At 42.3% G+C, this 21,933-nt stretch overlaps 1 protein-coding gene across 3 annotated transcripts in view; it reads left to right on the forward strand.

The window, feature by feature from the left end:
- The window catches only part of sgsm2 (small G protein signaling modulator 2), a 98,874-nt gene that overhangs the window by 11,795 nt on the left and 65,146 nt on the right, over positions 1 to 21,933 (forward strand). For all 3 annotated transcript variants that reach the window (XM_034603741.1, XM_034603742.1, XM_034603743.1), the window contains exon 2: positions 5,982 to 6,057. In XM_034603741.1, coding sequence (XP_034459632.1) covers positions 5,982 to 6,057 — 76 coding nt within the window. The remainder of the gene's footprint in view (positions 1 to 5,981; positions 6,058 to 21,933) is intronic.

The following is a 21,933-nucleotide window of genomic DNA, read 5'->3' on the forward strand; positions in this document are numbered from 1 at the left end:
AAACTTCACTGGAAGTTTGCCTCTTGAAGAGGCCAATACGAATATCAAGTCAAAATACAAATGAGTCCTTACTTTAATAAATTCATATGGCAGCATCCAGAAAGCTCGACTGGCAAGCTATCGTTTTGTATTGCTTGTTTGAAGAAGTAAAAGCCATTTCACATGGAGAAAGTATACATGGAAAAATCGAGGAGCTGCAGAAAATAATTTGAAAATAACAATTGTTACTACCCAAACATGACGACTGGTGAGAGTTAAAGGAATAGACGGCTCAATAGAGACTCTCTCAGCCTGGCCCCAGTGCTAAAGAGGTACTTGGGGTTATGATTTTCTTCTATTAATGACGAATATTTGGAGGTTCTGACATCTTAAAGGGCTTATATGTTATTCGACTCTTTCCAAGTTAGACGAGATTCTTCTAGTTTGTCCTCTATAGGTAGAATGCCACTTCCTTTCCAACTTTGGCTGCTTTAAAATGTATGTTTGTGACTTGTACCATTGAGATAGTTTTTACGCAGTGAGGCTTCTGCTTTGAGAACATGGCCTTCAGCTTGTGTGGGAGTAAAGTAGAAATGGCAGTACAATCTGGGAATTCTTCATCTGACATTTGCATTCATACTGTTTTCGATCCAGCATCTGTAGTTTTTTTAATGTGTGTGCCCTACACCATGTTTGCCCTTTTTCTAACTTCAAGGATATCTAATCAAATCAACAGATCGTGACTTATCCTAACCATTTCTAGGCTACATAATGGTTTGAACACAAACTCAGACTGACAAAGTTGTTATTTGTGGGTATGAAGATATTGCAGAGCAGTAAGACTGGTTTTGGGCAGGCCTTTCAGGGAAAATGGTGAAAAAGCATGGGACTTTGATCCTATCAGAGATTTATGTGAAAATTTCCCTTCCAGATTTGGCTATTTGCATTCAAATAGGACACAATGATGGCACTAATATGCTTTTTGGCGTATACCGTGTCCTTAATATTCTACATTGACCATACACTTAAAGGCTTTGTCCTAGTCTTGATTTAAGTAACCTGCTTTCATTGTACAACAAACCAATAAACTTTATCACCAATTAAGGATCATACCATTTCCACTCACAGTCCAGGTTAAGGTATTGGACCTCTTTGACAAACTGCTGTTTTCACTCTTATTAATTGGGTAGAGTTACAGCTCTATGTATGTATATACTGTATATGGATCTAATTGCACATCTCTCTGCGGGTGGTGGTCAGTCTCTGTATGAGAGCATTAAAAAGAAGAATAAAAGCTCACTGGAGAGTTCACACTGACCTGAAAGTGGTGTCTGCTCATTCAGCACATCTTAAGTATTGGATATTGACCTATTTAAAGGTACATCTTCGATCAACTAAACATTTTAATTACTGGGAACGAGGACTCTCAAAGCATTGATGAAGATTTCATTCAGATAGTGCCAGACCAATAAGAAGAGTATTTGTTAATAAAGGACTCTTTAACCAAATTCCCTGTCATTTACTTATTTGTCTTTATCAAACCATTCTTTAACCATGCAAAGGTACAGAACAAGATACAAGAGAAAGACCAAGAAACAATGCTCACATTTTTGTTGGTTGTTTCCTCCCGCCCTATCTCAGGGTGATAGACACAACAAAAAAGGGCAAAAATACACAGAGGGAAAGAAAAACAAACAAAACAAAAAACTGTTAAATTAAATAAAGAATAATTAAAGGTGGAAAAAACCCCACAAAGGATACAGAGAAAATAAATAAATAAATACAAATAAACCTGTCTCAGTGCTCAGCCATCCAACTCCTCAGGTACCACATTCAGAGAGTCTATGAGGGACAATAAAGGGTTCCAAACATTGTCAAATTTCTTCAGGGAGCCTCTAAGAGAAAACCTTAACCTCTCCAGCTTTAGATCATGCAGAACCTCTTCGATCCACCGATCATAAGATTGGGGCAAAACGTTCTTCCAGTTTAAAAGAATTGGACGCCTGGCCACAAGGGTGCAGAAAGCCATGGCATTTTTCACCACCACCAACTCTGGAGTGCTGGAGCTAAGTGCATTTAATTTAAAAGTCTTGGTTGTTGTGGAAGGATTGTCTCCCCAACATGAAGCCTGTTTGATCTGATGAAATGATCCCTGGTAAAACATGCTGGAGGCGGAGGGCTAAAATCTACATTTAGTAGTGATATGGGTCTAAAGCTAAAAACACATCCACTCAATATCAGACTGTTTGCCTATGTAACGTACTAGGATCAGAGCATGAGGGCCTGCTGTTCCACACTGAAGTCCGATGGCTCTCGCAGGGAAATGTTCTGAGCAGCCTGTATGAGCTGCGAGACGAGGTGCGCATATTTCTGATGTAGCATGGATCCCAGCTCGCTGACCACTTCACTGACCCTGACTGGTTAACAAGGCTGGCTGAAAAACTCAACGGACTTAATCGGGCACTGCAAGGTGAAAAAAACAAGCATCTTGTCAATGAATGATAAAATCTGCGCATTCAAGAGGAAACTCGAGCGCTGGTCAGCGCGAGTGAAAATGGGTAGGCTCGATATGTTTTCTGAGCTGGATGAATGAGTGTCAATACAGTGAAGAAGTCTATCACAACGCACCTTCAGTCCCTCCTGGAACACTTTAACAAGTATTTTCCTGAGGAAACTGCTCCAGAGCAATATGACTGGATAAGATCACCATTCACTGTTACGAGGGCATATCATCTGACATCCGACCTGGAGGACGCATTGGTTGAACTGTCAAGTGACCGAACCTTACAGGCAGAGAAAAAGGTCTATTTGAGAATATGAGTGGTGGACGTGTGAAAAAAAAGAGAATGTTTTTTTGTCTGTGAATTTACGCCTCCACAGATCAGACAGGCCCAGCTCACTCGCAATGGAAGTTAGTAACTTAGCAGAGTTGGTAAGGGAATGTGATCTGGTAGAGGATCTGTCTAAATCAGCATTTTGTACAAAATTGAAATCCCCCCAATGATGATGTGGTAGGTCTCAATATTGGGAATAGAAGTAAAGAGCCTGGAGATAAATTGCTCATCATCCTAGTTAGCTGTATAGATGCTTGCAAAACCAAGCTGAGTATTGCACAGCCTGCCTGATATGATAACAAACTGACCAGTGGTGTCAGTTAAAGTGTTTTCTGGTTCCAATAAAATGCCACTACGAATTAGAATTGCAGCACCCCTGGCTCTAGCACTGAACTTTGAGTGATATAAATGACTGAACCTGCCCCTTTTAATACGCAAAATCTCATCACAGCGGAGATGTGTCTCCTGCAAAAACACTACGTCTCCTCTTAGATCCTGATGGTTTGACATAATCTTATTTATTTCAGTTGCCCGATTTGCCCCTTTAACATTCCAGGATATGAAACGAATGTTATTCATAGATGACATGTTCTTATCTATCATCCATATGGCACTGAGTCAGTTTCTTGATTGTGTAATCCAATATCTGAGTGTTGAGGCAAAAGAAAAAAAAAAGAGAAAAAAAGGAAATAAAGAAAAGAGAGAGACAACAACTCGCCCCCCCACCCGATTAGCTGGTTTATTTTAAGAGTTTGTGTATCAGCAACACCAGGATTCTGCTGTTCTGCTGCTCCCCTAACTATATGGTTGATGGTTTGTCAATTGTTGTCTGAAAGCCATGGAGGAAATCAGTAAGAGTTTAAACCACATAAAAGCTCAATTCTGGAAAACAAAGTGGCCAATACCTCGATAATAGGAGGAAAGAGAGAGTGATATTGTTGTCAGAGCTTTATTAATATACAACCAAGCAATTCAATTCTTCCTGTTTATCAATTACACCCAAACCAGATAGAGCTGACAGGCAGTTCCCGGATTAATTACTGACGACAATTAGTTCTGTAGAGAGAAGGAACTTAGACAAGCAAACACCACACTAACACAGTGTTGTTGAACTCACTCAGGCTCTCCTCCTGCAGCACAAAGACTGAATGTTTCCAGGAATGCCGTGGTTTTATTTGAAGTTCGTGGTGCAGATGTTGATGATGCAGATGATGGTGCGGAGACTGACTAAGACTGTCTCAATTGTGTGAGTCTACCCACAAAAAAAAACATGTGGAGTGCAGCTTAAGCGTGATATTTGTTGCTAGATATTCTTAAGTACATGTGTAAACAAATCAAAGTGCAAAATCTGTCAATGTGAACAATGTAGCTGGTTGAACACGTGGCTTAATCAGACCTGCAGGATGCCTCCATTTGCTAATCAGAGTGTGTAGTAACATTCAACAGCTGGGACAGGGAGTAGATTAGATAGCACACATGTTATGAACCTTCCAACGACAAGGCTGGCCTGTCTCAAAGCACCCAAACAAAGTGCCAAAATGACTGCATCTGACATCAGATAATCTCCCTCTCTGTCATTACAGGCAGTAATATGCTCAGATCAAGCTGTACAAGAGTCCTGCATCGGGTCGGGTACCCGCCGGGTAACCTGCAATAACCATGTGTAACGGGTAAAAAATATATATGTAAATTCATGGGCACGGGTAAAAGTGAACTAAATGCAGGCGGATCGCGGGTGAGAACAAAAATATGTGGTTGCTGTTATTTTTTAAATTGATATCTGTGATGAAAAGTCTAATGAGCCACTGGAAAAATGTTTTACTGTTAAAGCCTGCGACACAGCTTGACCCACACACATAGACTTTATTTTGACGTCACTGATGCGACAGCGATGTAGGCTTGCTGCTAGCTAGTAGATCAGAATGGATGACATAAAGACAAAAATAGTCAGTGGTGAATACCAAATTGTGGACAACACATCGTCGAGAGCCTAGTCTGATGTTTAAATTTGGTATCATCAAAGACTACGGGCCCGAGTGTACCACCCCCGGAGAAGGGACCCCGTCCCCTATCAACAGGTGAGGACTTAGCCGACGTGGAGGACTCTAGCTCTACATGGATTTCAAAACATCCAAGGAGGATCCTTTCAATGTTTTGTGTTGGTGGAATGAGCACCCTACAATGTTTCCTAACCTGGCAGTGATCGTACGGAATGTGCTCGACATCCCGGCTTCGAGCACAGCCAGCGAAAGAGACTTTTCCACGGCTGGGTTTGTGATTCAAGAACGCAGAACCCAGCTTAAACCAGGGACTGTTGACGATATTCTGTTTCGGCACAGCAACCTCATTCTCAAGAGCAATGACACGTCAGCATGAGAATAGTGAATAGCGGCATGGTTGTTTATTGATTCTGCCACATTAGCTGCTGTTAATTATAATTTGAAATTCTTGTTTCTACATTTTTAAATGTCGCAAGTAAAAATGAAGCGCTTTGAACTGAGTGACTTTTTAGCGTCTGTGTTTAATCACGGGTGAGTCGCGGGTCTAATATTAATGAGTCTGGGCGGGTCCGGATTTGAGTTAGAGGTAATTGCGGGTAACGGGTCGGTTCTGGTTCTGAGTTTTGCTGGTGCGGGTGGGTGCGGGAAAAAAAAACTGAACCGGTGCAGGACTCAGACCTGTACTGCCCAACCAACTATCATTATTATAAATCAAATTACGGTTATTGTTGCTATCATTGAAAGCTGCTGCTGTCATCGCTACTGTTATTGTTAATAACATTATCGCATCTTTAAAAGCCACTGTTGGACACATGTAACTTCGGTGGGTAGATTGAGGTGAAGACTTTCATTCTAGCATAAATCAATTCCATTTAGATTTTTCTATTAAGTGTAAAAGCAAATCATCAGTATGTTGTTCATTTTGTCCACCAGCCTAACATGGTGAGAAGTAATGAACATTTCTGCCCCTATGGGCTGGAAGAGAGGAGGACTTGGCAGCGCATGTAATTCAACATTTTATCTGTGGCTTTGTTGCAAAGTGCTAATTGCTGTGGTGTTTCTGCACTGACTGCCTTCCTGTACAGAAGCAATAATGACGGTGGCAGCTACATTAAAGACAATGGCACTGATTGTTAACACTCTAACAAATTGAGTCTTTTTTGTGCAGGTAAAGCAGATTATGGAGGAAGCAGTGACTAAGAAATTTGTCCACGAAGACAGCAGCCACATCATTGCTCTATGTAGTAAGTGCACTCTTCTCTTTTTCTCTGGACACACACACACATACACACAGACTGTCTGTCTCTCTTTCGCTCTCTGTCTTACACACACACTTGTTGAACTCCTCAGCAGGTCACTCTGTGCTGCTTCTCCATCAAGGACACTCCGTGATGTCACTGCCCCTGTGACTATGCTGCTGCATCAATGGAAAGTTAATCACAGAGGAGCTAATGGAAACCAATTTCATACACAAGCTTTCTAAGCCCTAGACGTATGTGCGTGTGGGTTTGTGCATGTATGTGCGTAAGTGTGTGCGTGTCACCGCCTCTGTGCTGAATATTCTTGTATATTCAGATCAGCCAATGACTAGCTGCACAATGGACGCTTCTAGTCGGTTTCTTGGGGTTGATACACATACCTTAAAACGATAAAAAACTAGATATTTTTCAAATACTTACTTTTTTACTGTTCAAAGAATCTGAGATCATATTTTTATATTCTGGGATCAGGATAGATTAAAAGTATAAAGCTATGATTTCTATCGAGAAACAAATTATGACTTACTGTATCACCTTAACTTCTGTTTCTGTAACCAGGCATAAATATTGTAGTAGCCCATAGTGTCCCTGTCTGCACATATGAGTTGTTGAGACTTAAGTCACATCGTCACTATTGATTTCTTCTTCGTTGCTGTCTTCTTCTTATGATAATTCGAGTTTAAACTTTATTTACACAGGATAACTATTAACTGGAGAGAACCATTGATTAAAAGAAAACTTTGGGAAGGATCCCTCTCTACACCTTGTTAGTTGTTATAAGAGACATGTTCATATAAACTTAGGCAAAGTATAAATTCCCAGGATTATAGCATCATTGGGACATCGTGCTTTGCTTGTAACAATAGATTATCAAAAAGCTCCCATTCCCATCTAGGTTACCTTTGGCATGTTTGTTTTTCATTTTAAATAACATATACTGTAATAGAAGACTTTATCCATACCATACACTCCTCCTTTGAAAGTATTATTTTATAATATCTATTCAGTGTGGATTAACTTTATCTCTTTAGCTTTTAATAGAATCTGGAATGGTATTGTATGGTATAGTATTTCATGCTACATGGTATGGTTTATATATTATATGGTATGGTATATGTATGGTAGAGGTGTGAAAATGTATTGCGTTTTCTGCTACTATCATTTTACCTACGCTGCTTCAGAATCAGGACAGACGCACATTATAGATGCAATCCTCACAATATACACCAACACTAATCAGAAGTTAAAATGACACATACAGTACTTGATTTGACTTTGTTTAATTGTTCTACAATTAATTAGGCACATATTCAAACACATTGAAAAACATTCCAACATACTGTTCACACCCAGTTCACTTGCCCCACACTACATGAGATGAGACGTGATGTGCACACCCAGGACATTAGGGTTAAGTGACCCGAACGATCCAGATTCATGATCAGACACCATCGATTAATAAATAAGTGTGATTGTCAGTCAAACACACACACACACACACACACACACACACACACACCTATGGGCACAATAATTTCGGGTTCAGTATCTTGCCCAAGACTGGGATCGACCCACAGAACGTCTGGTCGCAGGATGACCGTATGTATATGTATGGTATGATAAGGTATAGTATATGGTATAGGTGTTGTATATGTGTATGGTATGGCCCTATGGCCCCATGAGAGATAATTCATACTTGGTCTCACACACAGCATTATAAACTCACACACACACCAGTATACTCTTGTACCATTACACTCTTGGCCTGTCCACTTTTATTCACTATCATACACACAACGCTGATCTCTCTTGCACAGAAATATTATGTTTGAAACAGAATAATAGCACATGTAAGAGACATTAATAGTACATGTGAATTTAAATAACCACGCTAGCGTGATTAGCTGCCGCTGCTCTCCGGTTCCTTTTCTGTTTATTGCTTCACTGTTTTTTAAACTGACTTTGCAATTAATCTCCACCGACTTTTGCAATGTTGTAATCTGCCTTGGTCATACCAACTATCGATCAGATTATCTGTGGTGTGTGTTCTGACTACCATTACCTGTTTGCGGGTCGGCTCCAACTCCAAACGTGGCTGCTTGCGCCATCCGGAGCCCTCCTCTGGTCTAGCCGGTCGGGAAGTTGGCCACAGTGTCTTAGCCAGCCTAGCTAGGTCGGCTAACGTCAACGTCAAACACAACCACACTAATGTCAATTTCGGATTGTTAAACATCCGCTCACTTACGAGCAAGGGTCATCTCCTTCAGGATCTTCTGAATGATTGTAAGTTTGACTTCTTGTGTTTGACTGAAACATGGCAACAACCTAATGACTTTTCACAACTGAAGGAAACTACTCCTCCAGGTTTGTTTACATCTGTCAGCCCCGTGCCTCCAGCCGAGGGGGAGGTCTCCCAATAATCTACCACGAGAACTGGAAAGTCTCGCCTGTGTCTGTACCTGCTTTTCTCTCATTTGAATCTATTGTATCACACCTGAATGGGCCTACCCCTACTGTGGTCGCAATTGTTTATCGTCCACCCAAGCTAAATAAGGACTTTTTAAATGAATTTGTTACTTTCCTCACCCATATATGCTCACTCTCCCCTAACATAATATTGCTGGGAGATTTTAATATACATATGGACAATATCAACAATGCTGTCACTAGAGACATCTCGCCTTGACAGCTTTGAATTAAAGCAACATATTGCTTTTCCCACTCACTCCAAAGGACATATTCTGGACTTGATTTGCTGTTCTGGTGTTACTCCTCTTGACTGTACAACAGCCGATCTCCCCATTTCTGATCATATGTTGATATCTTTTAAGGTCAACCTACTACTATCCAAAACAAATCTGTCTCATGTAATCTCATTTCACAACATTAAGGACATTAATTTAAATGCTCCCTCCAGTGGTATTGACAGCCTCCCCAGCATTCAGTGTTTATCCGCTGATAAATTAGTTTATTTCTAACCTACAATTTCTTTCCAAAATCTTTGAAAAAACTGTTTCATCTCAACTCCATGACTATTTATCTGACAGTAACCTTTTTGAACAATTCCAGTCTAGTTTCCGCCCCCTCCATAGTACAGAAACAGCCCTGGTAAAAATCACCAATGACCTTCTCATGGCAGCTGACTCCGGATTGTTAACCATTCTCATCCTCCTTGATCTGACTGCAGACTTTGACACCATCTCTCACCATATACTCCTCAACAGACTAGCCTCCATTGGCATCACCATCACACCCTTGTATGGTTCAAATCATACCTCTCTGACCGCACTCAGTTCCTCCAACTGAGATCTTTCAAATCCCAGCCATTTCCAGTCTATACTGGTGTTCCCCAGGGTTCTGTCCTGGGGCCCCTTCTGTTTATCATCTACTTACTTCCTCTTAGCCATATCTTCCGTAAATTTAACATTCATTTCCATTGCTATGCAGATGACACCCAGCTCTACCTTTCAACCAATTCTACCTCCATCCTCCCGCCTTCCTCCCTCTCTGACTGCCTTCAGGAAAGTCCTGGTTCTCCTGCAATTTCCTCAAACTCAATGACGATAAACACAAAGATCTCCTTATTGGCACGAAATCCACCTTATCAAAATCAGACAGCTTTCCCTCCAGTATCGACAACTCTTTAGTTTCTCCCTCCCCTCAGGTTAAGAGTCTGGGTGTCATCCTTGACAGAACACAATCTTTCCAAGCTCACATCATTAATGTTACCCAGTCCGCATACTTTCATCTACGCAACATGAATCGCCTCCGCCCATCCCTCACACCAAACAACGCCATTCTCGTTCACATCCTTGTTTCTTCCCGTATTGATTACTGTAATTCCCTTCTTTTTGGTCTCCGTCACAAATTTCTTCATAAACTTCAATTAGTCCAGAACTCGTATCATTTCCAGAACCCCCTCCATTAATCACATCACTCCTGCAGCTTCATTGGCTCCTGGTCAAATACTGCATTGTTTTTAAGATCCTGCTCCTCACCTTTAAGGCTATCCCCAATCTCGCTCCTCTATACCTTTCTGAACTCCTGCACATTGACACACCCTCCTGCACCCTCAGACCTTCTTCTTCCATCCACCTCAATGTACCACCTGTCTGTTTGACAACCATGGGATCTAGAGCCTTCAGCCGCTTTGCTCCCCACCTCTGGAACTCTCTACCACCAGACATTCATAACATTGACTCACTCTCCATTTTTAAATCTCATCTAAAAACACATCTTTTTAAATAGGCATATTCAGTTTGATTGTCTTCCATTTTGCAAACTATATGTTTTATTCACTGTTCATTTTATTTATTTTATTGATGTTTTTGATACATTTTTTGTTGTGTTTTTATCTCTGCCGTGTAAGCTGACCTTGAGTGCTCTGAAAGGCGCCTATAAAGAAAATGTATTATTATTAGTAGTAGTAGTAGAATAGTATTGTGTGTGTATGAGAGTTTGATTAAAACGGAACTGAGTTTGATTGAAATGGAAGTAACATTGTATTCTCAGTTCCTGATCGGTTATCTTTGATGAAGCGTGGTTTAAATGACATGTCCCGCTTCTCCAAATCAACAGATCCATCAGGGAACCTGTTGGAGCGGCACTACACCTCCTGGGGAATTTTTTTTAACTCTCCCACCATTTCAATCAGGAGAGACTTGATTCACAATTTAACGATGTTTATTTGACAAATGCACAGAAGCAAAGTGAATGTTTACAGTCTTTGGCATTTTAGACCCCTGTGAGATCAGGGGTCTGTCATCAGGATTAGAAGGGGGTGGAGCAGAGCATCAAACAGGAATACCCCCAAAAGAAAGTAAGACGAAGAAGGTAGATCAGGAGAGTGAGATAATGATGAGTCTTACCTCGTGTTGTAGTATTCTAGGCAAAATAATACATGCTTTGGTAAAACAGACAATCGTTATAACATTTATCGGATAGAATATAGAGATGACTCGTTAGAGTGCATCTGCAGCCCGAGTGAACATGATATGAGATAAAGGTCTGGAGACCAACAAGTAAAAGATCATATGTGCAGGTACGATATGGGATCTAAAATGTAGAACATAACTAAAGGTTATCAGACATAAATAAAGTTAGGTCTAAGACTAAATAATAAAATGCTAACGAAATTATATATCGGTAAAGCAACCGCAACAAAATTTAGGTTGCTTGATACCCACAATTAAGGTCCGCTGGACCGAAAGTGAATGTCGTGGTGAGTGCAGGATCTAAATGTAAAACTTAATAAACGGTCAGCAAGGACCGACTTAAATAAAAGGTCATTTGTCCAAACTGAAATTAAGGTCCAAGACCAAATAAAATAAAATATCAACAGAAATGCAAATCGGTACAGCAACCGCAACAGAAATTAAGTCGCATGACAAACAGAAATTAAGGTCCGCTGGACCAAAAGTAAATACAGTGTGCAATACGTCGCGAAGCACGTATGGGTCCTTCCGACCAAGCAGGGTCACAAAGACCGCGTAGGCAATGAGTGAGGACCACCACCAGTTATATGCAAGATTTACCGACCATCAGGTTTTTAAAACTTTGATTCGAAAGGATGTGCGTTTATATGAGGACGGATATAGGAAGTGAAGGCAGAAGAAGATCATCTTCCCAATTGTTGTACGGAACCAGAGGAAATACCTTGGTTGGCTGAAGAAGTAGCAGCTCCTATCCTGAATGCATGAGCTGAATAGAGTGCAGGCAAAAGTTTTGCTTTAATTAGACTTGTTTATGCTGGTGAAAGAACCATGTTTTTGTTTTGATAGAGGAAGTTTCCGGGATGAGGAATTGTGATGGAAATCTGGAAATACAAGAGGCTGGAAACACCAAAGTTATCCACGTGTATTTTAATAGGGGCTTTCTGCAGAAAGGATCAACACAGAGAGTCACAAGGATCTCAGAGTGAAGATGCAGGACACTCAAATGCAAGCATCTTATATAGGAGGACTAAGGCTGTCTCTCAGAACCAGTTCAGACTGGTTCTGTAGGTGCAGGAGAGAGAGGAATCTAAACACAAACAACTGATTTTACATGTGTTTCCTAAGGAGATAAGCAGACATACATTCCGTTCTTTGGAGGGTAAATAAGTGGCAAAAGGGTCTGGCAGTTTTCAGGTCATACACAGTTCAGACCATAAAACAGCTCAGGTCATAAAAGTCTTTAGACAGGGATGCAAAAGTTACTCTTCAACTATAAAATAGGTTTCAACCACACTTAGTTAATTTTTCCAGTACAGAATACAGGACAAATGGCTAGGAGAAGGTCCGTTTTGTAGAAACCAGTTGCAACTTGGGAAGGAGGGGCCAGCGCTTGCAGCCACTATCCTTGAAAATCCCCAAAACTCACAGATGGAGTGCATTTGTGAATAACTGCAGAGAATCAGAGGGATGCACTAGCTTTTTTTTTTTTATTCTTTTTTTTTATTTATTCTTTTTTTTAAATTATTTATTTATTTATTTGTATTTATTTATTTATATTTTTTTCTTTTATTTATTTATTTATTGTATTTTTTGTATTTTTTGTATTTTTTTTGAAGAAAGTGAGATCACTTCAGTGATCGTGCAGACGGGACCAGAATGCAGGTCAGATCGGCACTTTCAACAGCATATTATATACACATTTTTTGCGCGAGATGCCGTGTCCCATAGATGGAATTTTAAGGGGCTTCATGAGGGATGATGCTCATCGCGAAGTGCTGAGGAAAGCAGCTGCTGCTTTGTGACGTTTTAGCTGCAAGGGAGGATTTTGTGATGTCGCGAATATGCTGTACGATTTTATTTATTATTTCAATTCGGACTGAGGGACACCGAGTGATTGAAGCGTTTAGTTGGAGAGGGACGCACCTGAACTCCGGGGAACTATCGGGGGGGAATCATCCAACAGATGAAAACAGCAGGACCTCTCAGGAACACGCGTGCGTCTCTGACAGTTTGAAAATAAGTCAGCTGTTGCACTTACACCTTGGTCCAATTATTATTATTATTATTATTTTTTTTTTTATGTGAACGATGAGTTGAACGAATCAATTTACATATGAAGAATGTGATTTTATTTATTAATTAATTTAGATTGTTTTTAATTTAATTTTAGTATTATTATTATTTATTTATTTAATTTATATATATATATATATATTTATTTATTTATTTATTATTTTAATATATTTTATAAATCATCGTAACAGACCATCAAGTGAAATACTAGGAGCAACAAAAATGTGTTGTATGTGTTTGTGGGTTTCTCTGGTCACAGCTGCTCGGTGATCAGAGCAGAAGCTGCACTTGGTTTGTACAGAGCTGGAGTTTCTGTGTCCTCCTCCTCTCTGCTCTCACTTGAACTAATAAACGCTCATCACTAGTTATCAGGACCTAATCAGAACATGAAGTAACTTAATGTTGTTTGATTCGCTCCAGAGTTTGAGTCTGCATTTAAACATCATCAAAGAAGACTCATCCACATTTTGTGCTCAGTACGAGACGTGACGCTCACAGTCAGGACTCAGTGTTAAAATGAGCGGAGCGACATAGATTCATGTATTTATCCATTAAACCTTAGCCACCATCGCAGAAATTGGCTGAAAATTTGGCAGCTCTTTGGTGCTCTGCACCTGAAGTCAGGCGCATAATTCCTACCGTCGCCGAAGGATATATTATGAAATTGTCAGTTATGTCTACTTTAGGAAGCCAAGCACCTTGACCTGCGAGCTTATTCATTTATTGCTTTGTCGACCGCCTAGGTCTACTTATGCCTCGTAGTTAGAGAGAGATACAGGACAGGCAGAGAGGTCGGAAAACATCGCTTTTGTCCTGAATATGTAGGATCCGGGATGGGATCGAGTGCCTGGACACACTGACCGGGATGAGAGTCTTGTGGCGGTTAAGAACTAGCTGTTGGAATGTACGAACTTCCAAGTTCGTTAATTTCAAATTGGAAACTTCTTGAATGATGCACCTGTGGCCTGTCGGTGCGCTGAGGACACGAGGGGGTCGATTTGACAATTGAATGTCACTAAAGCTTGAGATACATTTGCTGCTTAAACCCGTGTCCGCGTGGACAACCGGCTGCGGCGCGAACGTAGTTGTTCACCTACTTGCCAATGTACTACGTGTGTTACCGGAGGATACCACTGGAGGGCACACCGGAGAAATCAGACCGTGTAGGACTTCTGGAATTGCATGACGTAGACAATAAGCATGCGACACTCTAGGAGGTTACTGTTTGTTAATTTTAAGATCACAGCAGAAAAGAGACAGCGGCGCCACGTAGATGGTCTGTAAGGCGTTTCAATACAGTGCGAGTATGTTTCTTTCGTTCACCAATGCAAGAAATTAATGGAGAAACACCCAGTATTTTTTAATGTCCGCCAGGACGTTTTGATTATTTGCTCAGCTGGATTGGCCCACTGATCATACACCACAAGACACAAAGTGAGCTTCCCCACCTTCTGCTACACTACCCCTGCCGTTCAAGTGCATATTGCATCTGGTGTTCGCGTAGCGTTAATTTCTGAGGACGTGCACAACTGACGCTCCAAATGGACTCAGGATATGCGAGACAGCCATCAAGTGCACGCATACGCGTACTCAATTAGAGGGGATGTAATTCGGGCAATTCAGGTGTGTATTGCATGCTTTATACACGGCGCGGTTTTGTGATTCTGAAAGAATACGTTGCTTCCGTGTCTCAGATTAGATCGCTGAATACGCCAGATAGCGTCAAGTTGTTGACTCTCCCGGGTTAGACGAAGCAAATTGTGTTGAGGTTAATGCTGAAGCACGAGGAATTGCCGATCTACGGTCTCTGTTTGGACACGGAACGCACTCACTGAGTGCGGCAGAGATTAATTTGCCGTATTGGCGCTTTATCGCACTTTTGGATGGCGAAATGAGGCTGACTGGATTATGTTTTTTGCCTTGTAATACTCTGATTTGAGCCGTGCGAATATCAGCAGACTGAGGTGTGTGTGGCCACGTTCAGCCGGAGCCGGGCCGCTGGGTGACCTGTGCCTGGTTGCATCGGGGAGGCGCGCTGATGTTCGCTGCGGCGTTTGAGGGTTTTAGACTAGTGTCAATGTTCTGCACGGTGAGGACCGGGGACTGCAGAGTGGTTGTCAGAATATTATCTAAAGCTAAAGTGGTTGCAGGAGTGTTAAGAAGTACGATGTGATACTTATCTTTGGGAGGGGGATTTGGAAGAAGTCGCTTGTTGAAACTTTTGCGATCGCGAACAGACGCGGCGGGGGACCCGGCTGGGGTCGCTGGATTGTGCTCAATCTGCGATCAGGTAGAATCGATGGACAGTTTACTTGAACTGCTGGGTCACGGAGCCGAGAAGAAGGCCGGCCTGAAGGTGGCATGATGCCGCGATGTTGAAGCTGAGCGATGAGGAAATCGGCCTCCCCGTGGGAGACTCGTCGTGTTCGCTCGGCGAAGGCTCCTGCAACGACGATCCGTAGGATTGAACGATCTCTTGGAAGGTGGGTCCGAACCTCTTGGGGAATAATCATTGTCAGGATCCGACATCGAGATGAAGCCGATGTGAAATAAGCTAGGTGAGCGAAAGCTTGCGTTATGCGCGTCACTGAAAGACGGCTGACTGCGGAAGAGAGGAGAAGGGATTTTTAAAGTTTGACAGGTGCTGAATGATTGGCTGAAAGAGACCGCGCAGACCTGATTTAGGAACACCCACATCAGCTGATTAATATGCAGGTTAGGTCTTCCTTACTGAATTTACGCTAGCTTCATTTCAACAATGTCAGAAAAGCTGGATCCACAGAAACCTCCTGTAATACAGCCCACACAGGGACCTCTTGAAATGCTGCGGTTATTCAAACCTGGTTCATCAGGTGTAGCGTTATCAGGGAGGACCAGGGGCACTTCCTCGCCTGCCACACTGGCTGCTGTTGCACCACAGAAAGGCCGCAGATCAGCTTGCTTTTAATTTCGCGTCCATTTAAAAGATCATAGCAGCTGCACTGCCTGTTGTTTAGCTGTGGTTAAGTCACGCTGCTCTTCTGAGATACGAGATCTAGCTGATTTTATCTGCATGCCGCGCAGCAGAATATACAGAGACAATGTTCTTTCCGCATAGTTTAAATATTTATCTGTTAAATATATGTCACAAACAAGGAAGTACAGTAGCCATACCAGAAACATCACAAATGCTGTAATTATCAGCTATTAAAAGTTAAAGTGAAGAACTTCAGATAATGGGCAGTAGTTTCCCTCTCTCTCTCTCTCGCTCTCTCTCTCTCTGAACATTACATTTCATTTAGCTGATGCTTTTATCCAAAGCGACTTACAATAAGTGACAGCAACCATGAGGGTACAAACCCAGAACAGCAAGAATCAAAGTACAATTTGCTTCAAGAAAGCCAAACTACAAAGTGCTATCTGTAAGTGCCATATAAGTTCTACTAAATATATATGGTGTTTTTTATTTATTTTTTAATTTTTTATCCAAGGTATAGTTGGAAGAGGTGTGTCTTTAGCCTGTGGTGGAAGATGTGTAGACTTCCTGCTGTCCAATGAGGAGCTCGTTCCACCATTTAGGAGCCAGGACATCAAAGAGTCATGATTTTGTTGAGTGGTTAGCTTGCAGTGAGGGAGCAACAAGCCGATTGGCAGCTGCAGAGCGGAGTTGACGGGCTGGGGTGTAAGGTTTGACCATGTCCTGGATGTAGACTGGGTCCGATCCGTTCGCAGCACGGTACGCAAGAACTCGTGTTTTGAAACGGATGCGGGCAGCTACTGGTAACCAGTGAAGGGAGTGGAGGAGCGGAGTAGTGTGAGTGAACTTAGGTAGGTAGAAGACCAGTCGAGCTTCTGCATTCTGTATGAGCTGCAGAGCTTGGATGGCACTAGCAGGTAGACCTGCCAGGAGGGAGTTGCAATAGTCTAGGCGTCTAGATGACCAGGGCCTGGACCAGAACCTGCGCTGCCTTCTGAGTGAGAAGGGGACGTATTCTCCTGATGTTGTGCAGCATGTATCTACAGGAACGGGTTGCTGCAGTAATGTTGGCAGTAAGGGAGAGTTGACTGTCGAGTGTCACACCCAGGTTCCTAGCAGTCTGGGTGGGGGCTAACATGGACTGGTCAAAGGTAATAGTCAGATCATGGGTGGGAGAACCTTTCCCTGGAAGGAAAAGTAGTTGGGTTTTGTCAAGGTTGATTTTCAGGTCTTGTGCAGACATCAACTGAGAGATGTCAGTCAGACAAGCCGAGATTCGTGCTGCTGCCTGTGTTTCAGATTGGGGAAAAGAGAGGATTAGTCGGGTGTCATCAGCGTAGCTGTGGTAGGAAAAGCCATGTGAGTGAATGACAGAGCCGAGAGAGTTGGTGTACAGAGAGAAGAGGAGGGGGACCAGGACGGAACATTGAGGGACCCCAGTAGTGAGAGGACAAGGTTCGGACACAGGTCATCAGGGTGTTTAGATTTTCACCATTTCCTTTCTGAAGCTCGCATAGTGGCTCTGTCGGCGCACAAAGAGTCAGACAACCACGGAGCTGGGGAGGACTTGTGGAGCTGTCGTGATGTAAGAGGACAGAGAGAATCAAGAGAGGAGGACAGTAGTAGAGTGGAAAGGAGAGTGTCTGTGGCAGAGTTAGGATGCATGAGTGAGAAAGAGTCAGATGAAGGGAGGGCTGATAAAACACAGGAGGCCAGAGAGGAGGGAGAGAGGGAGTGAATCTTGCACTGACAGGTACAGAATCTGTTGATGTGATAGGGTTGTCAGATTGTGAGAGTGGCCGAGAGTAAGAGATAAAGAAGTGGTCAGAGACGTAAAGTGGGGTTACAGTGAGGTTAGTGGAAGAGCAGTTTCTGGTGAAAATATAGTCAAGGTGGTTACCAGAAGGACAAGTGGAGGGCCATTTTCTGGGATGTTCGATAGAGAACAAAAATGGTTAATTGTACCGGATGAGTTACTGTCACAGCATGAAATTCAAAAGACAATGGGGTAAAATGTGGCAGCGGGTAGAGAGAAAAACTCCATTTGGGGGTGGTGAGTAAACCTGTACCACCACCCCTACCAGTGGGTCTGGATGTGTGGGTGAAAGAGAAGGCAGATGAGAGAGCAGCTGAGGTGGATGTGTTGGCCGGTGTGATCCAAGTCTCAGTGAGAGCAAGGAAGTCAAGCGATTGCTGGGTAGCAAAGACAGAGATGAAGTCCGTCTTGCGGGTAGCTAACTGGCAGTTCCAGAGGCCCCCTGTGACAAGGTGTTGGGTATGTGTGGAACAGGTGGAATAGATCCACCGAGTCTTCTCTGACGCTGACGCTTCAAACAAATCCTGTTTTTTAACACCAGAGTCAACGATGATTGGCTACAGCTGTGCTGACCACACCCCCTGCTAATGAGTCAATCAGGCTCCAGGTGGTAATGGCCCAGCAATAGAAACTCAGCAGAGTTCAACAACAAGAGACACTTGTCACCTTAATCAGTGAGACCGCCATGATTGAGTACATTAAAAGAGTGACTGCCGTGAAAGCAGAGTTAATTATCCATCAACATCAGTAGGTCAAATATCTGTCTGAATCGCAGCTCAGTATCCTAATAGCTGAACCGGAACAGGGCTGTGTCAGATGCAACATCTTGTTCTCATCACAACGCATGTGTAGACCTGAGGCCTTTTAAATCCTGTGTTAACTAATTTCAACTCTGTTGTGCTGTTACCACATCAGACTAAAGATGACTGATCCATGTGGCTGAACGGAGACTCTGAAATAAATATTTGCATTAAATATACAGTAACATAGATGTCAACCACTGTCACACACATTAAACATGACATTGTGTCTAATTTTGTATGCCAAATATAATGCAAAACTTTTAAGTGCACTCCAATCAAAATTTTTATGTTATGATATAATAGACTGTGATTCTATGTGCAATCAATTCAGCTGCAATTAGGATTTGAATAATAAAAGTGTGACTGTTATCTGACTATTATTTGATTCTACCAATTAATTCCGCAGATTTTTTTCAAAGGTTCAGTGTGTACAATTTAGTGACATCTAGTGGTGAAGTTGCATTTTGCAGCTGAATACCCCTAAGCTCACCCTACCCTTTCAAACATGAAAGAGAACCTGTGGTAGCCTTCAGTTGTCATAACAACTCAAAAGGTGTCAAGTTTGTCCAGTTTGGACTACTGTTAAAAACATGGCGGCTGCCGTAGAGAGGACCTGCTCCAGATTTATAAAGTATTTAAATATAAAGGGCCCATTCTTTGATAAAGAAAACAACGATTCATACACTTTAGATGAAACACACTAGTGAAAACTTTGGTCGTATATAGACTCATATCCCTGTGGGTAAAAATGTACGTAGGTTCAGTAACAATAAGCTATAAAGCTTTAGCAAGTTTTGGTGACTTAACTGTCAGCCGACACATCAGGATCACACACACACACACACACACACACACACACACACACATATACACACACACAAACACACACACACACAAGGGAAAAAGGTACATAGAAAGAACATTAGTTGGGATAATCAGATGGTCATGTAGAATTTGGGCAGATGTGGTAATCTGTATCAATGAACTCAAACCTCTGTATTGGTTGGCAAAGGAAAATAACTAAGTACAGTAACTCAAGTATTGTACTTAAATATAATCTTGATGAAGCTATACTTTACATGACTTTTACTTTACTTTACTTTACACTGTGACATTACTACTTTTACTGAGGAGATTTGAGTACTTCTTTCACCCCTGTATCGCTTGAAGTCAGTCAAATATTGCAATGAGCTGCTCTAATTTCATTTTCAGGGAGTTTACCTATTGTTAATCTGAGCCATAGATCCTGAAACAATGTCCTGTTAAAGTATTTACGAGATGATGGTTTAAATTGTGTTTGTAGTTTGGTATAACACCACTGCTCAGTTTCCCTAAAGCTTAATAATCTTAAATAGGCTCTTACATTTGATAAAACTGGGTACCTTAGTGGAAGCACATTTCAGATGAGGTGGGATACAGTACATACATACTGTAAAACAAAGCAGGAAGCCCCAACCTTGACAAACAAATGAGAACATGTTGGCAATGGTGAGAGTCTCAGTTTTAAGTGGTCATATTAATAGTGCTTATATGAACATTAGTAATGATATAATAATAGCTTTGAGTCATCGTAGAAATCCTGCTGGATGCCCATATGACCCCGTCAAGGAAATTACAGTGTGGTCATCTTGAACCTATAGTGTGTGGTTTGCTCACATGTGCATATGTGTGTGTGTGTGTGTGTGTGTGTGTGTGTGTGTGTGTGTGTGTGTGTGTGTGTGTGTGTGTGTGTGTGTGTGTGTGTGTGTGTGTGTGTGTGTGTGTGTGTGTGTGTGTGTGTGTATGTATGTGTATATATAGAAAATGAAGGGAACCCTTAATCGTCACAGTATAACACCAAGTCAGTTAAACTTCATGGATATCAATCTGTCCATTTAGGAAGCACAAGTGATTGTGAATCAATTTCACCTGCTTTGGTGCAAATTAAAGTGACTACGGGTGCAATGGAGAGGCAAAAGCAAGACAACCCCCAAAAAGGGAATAGTTTGGCATGTGCTGGCTTCAGACAGTTGATCTCTCTTTATCCGTCCTGACTAATTCTTCTTTAGTTTTGTGTTCTGCTAGTGTCCTTGTCACTACTGGTAGCATGAGGCAATACCTGCAGCCAAATCAGGTTGCACAGGTAGTCCAGCTCCTCCAGGAAGGCACATCCATACGGGTGGGTGTAAGAAGGTTTGCTGTGACTCACAGCACAGTTTGAAGAGCATGGAGGAGAGACCAGGAGACCGGCTGTTACACAAGGAGAGCTGGACCACCAGAATTGGCAGGTCCGCCATTGGTGCCCCGTTCTCTTCACAGATGAGAGCAGTTCACACTGAGCACATGTGACAGGCGTGAAAGAGTCTGGAGACACAGTTATGCTGCCTGTAACATCATCCAGCATGACCGGTTTAGCTGTGGGTCAGTGATGGTCTAGAGAGGCATATTCTTGGAGGGTCCATAGACCTCCATGTCATAGCCAACGGTACCTTGACTGCTGTTAGGTACCAGGATGAAATCCTCAGAGAGATTTTCAGACCTTACACTGGTGCAATGGCCTCTGGGTTCCTCCTGGTGCAGGACAATGTCCGGCCTCATGTGGCCAGAGTGTGTCGGCAGTTCCTTGATGACGAAGGTATTGATGCCATTGACTGGTCCTCTCGTTCCCCTGACCTAAATCCAATTGAGCACCTATGGGACATTATGTATCGGTGCATCCGACGCCGTCAAGTACCGCCACAGACTATGCAGGAGTCATTACGAGTGTAATGTAATGAGTATGAAATTTGGGCCTTACTTTAACCAAAAACAAGTACTATTAGCTGGATTTACATGCCTCAGAAGACTCCAAACTCCCTCCCTTTACGTGCTTGGGCTTTGAGGTATGTGAACATTGTGTACCTGGATTTGTCACTGTTCATGGAGCAAAGTAAACCAGCTATAGAGGCCTGGTATTCACTTCTAATGAACCTCAAGGACCTTTTGCAACGATGCTCTGTAGGGGTCGGCGGCCTGGATCTCAGGGATGGGGAAGGTGAAGTAGTCCCCCCCCACCCCGCTTAGTCCCACTTAGTGTTTTTTTAGAATCATTAACTGGCTGATCATGATAATAATGGCGGATCCTGTATCGTGTTGGCATCTGATAATGGTGGTGGACCACGATCGAGGTGGCAGCTGATGATGGATCCTGATGGCAGCAGTGGACAATGACTGTGGACTATGGTGGCATCCGATCTTGATGGTGGATCATGATCCTGGTGGCTGCTGACCAGGGACTATGATTACAACAAGACTGCTCGA

Source organism: Hippoglossus hippoglossus, chromosome 13, assembly GCF_009819705.1.
Source record: "Hippoglossus hippoglossus isolate fHipHip1 chromosome 13, fHipHip1.pri, whole genome shotgun sequence".
Classification (NCBI taxonomy): domain Eukaryota; kingdom Metazoa; phylum Chordata; class Actinopteri; order Pleuronectiformes; family Pleuronectidae; genus Hippoglossus; species Hippoglossus hippoglossus.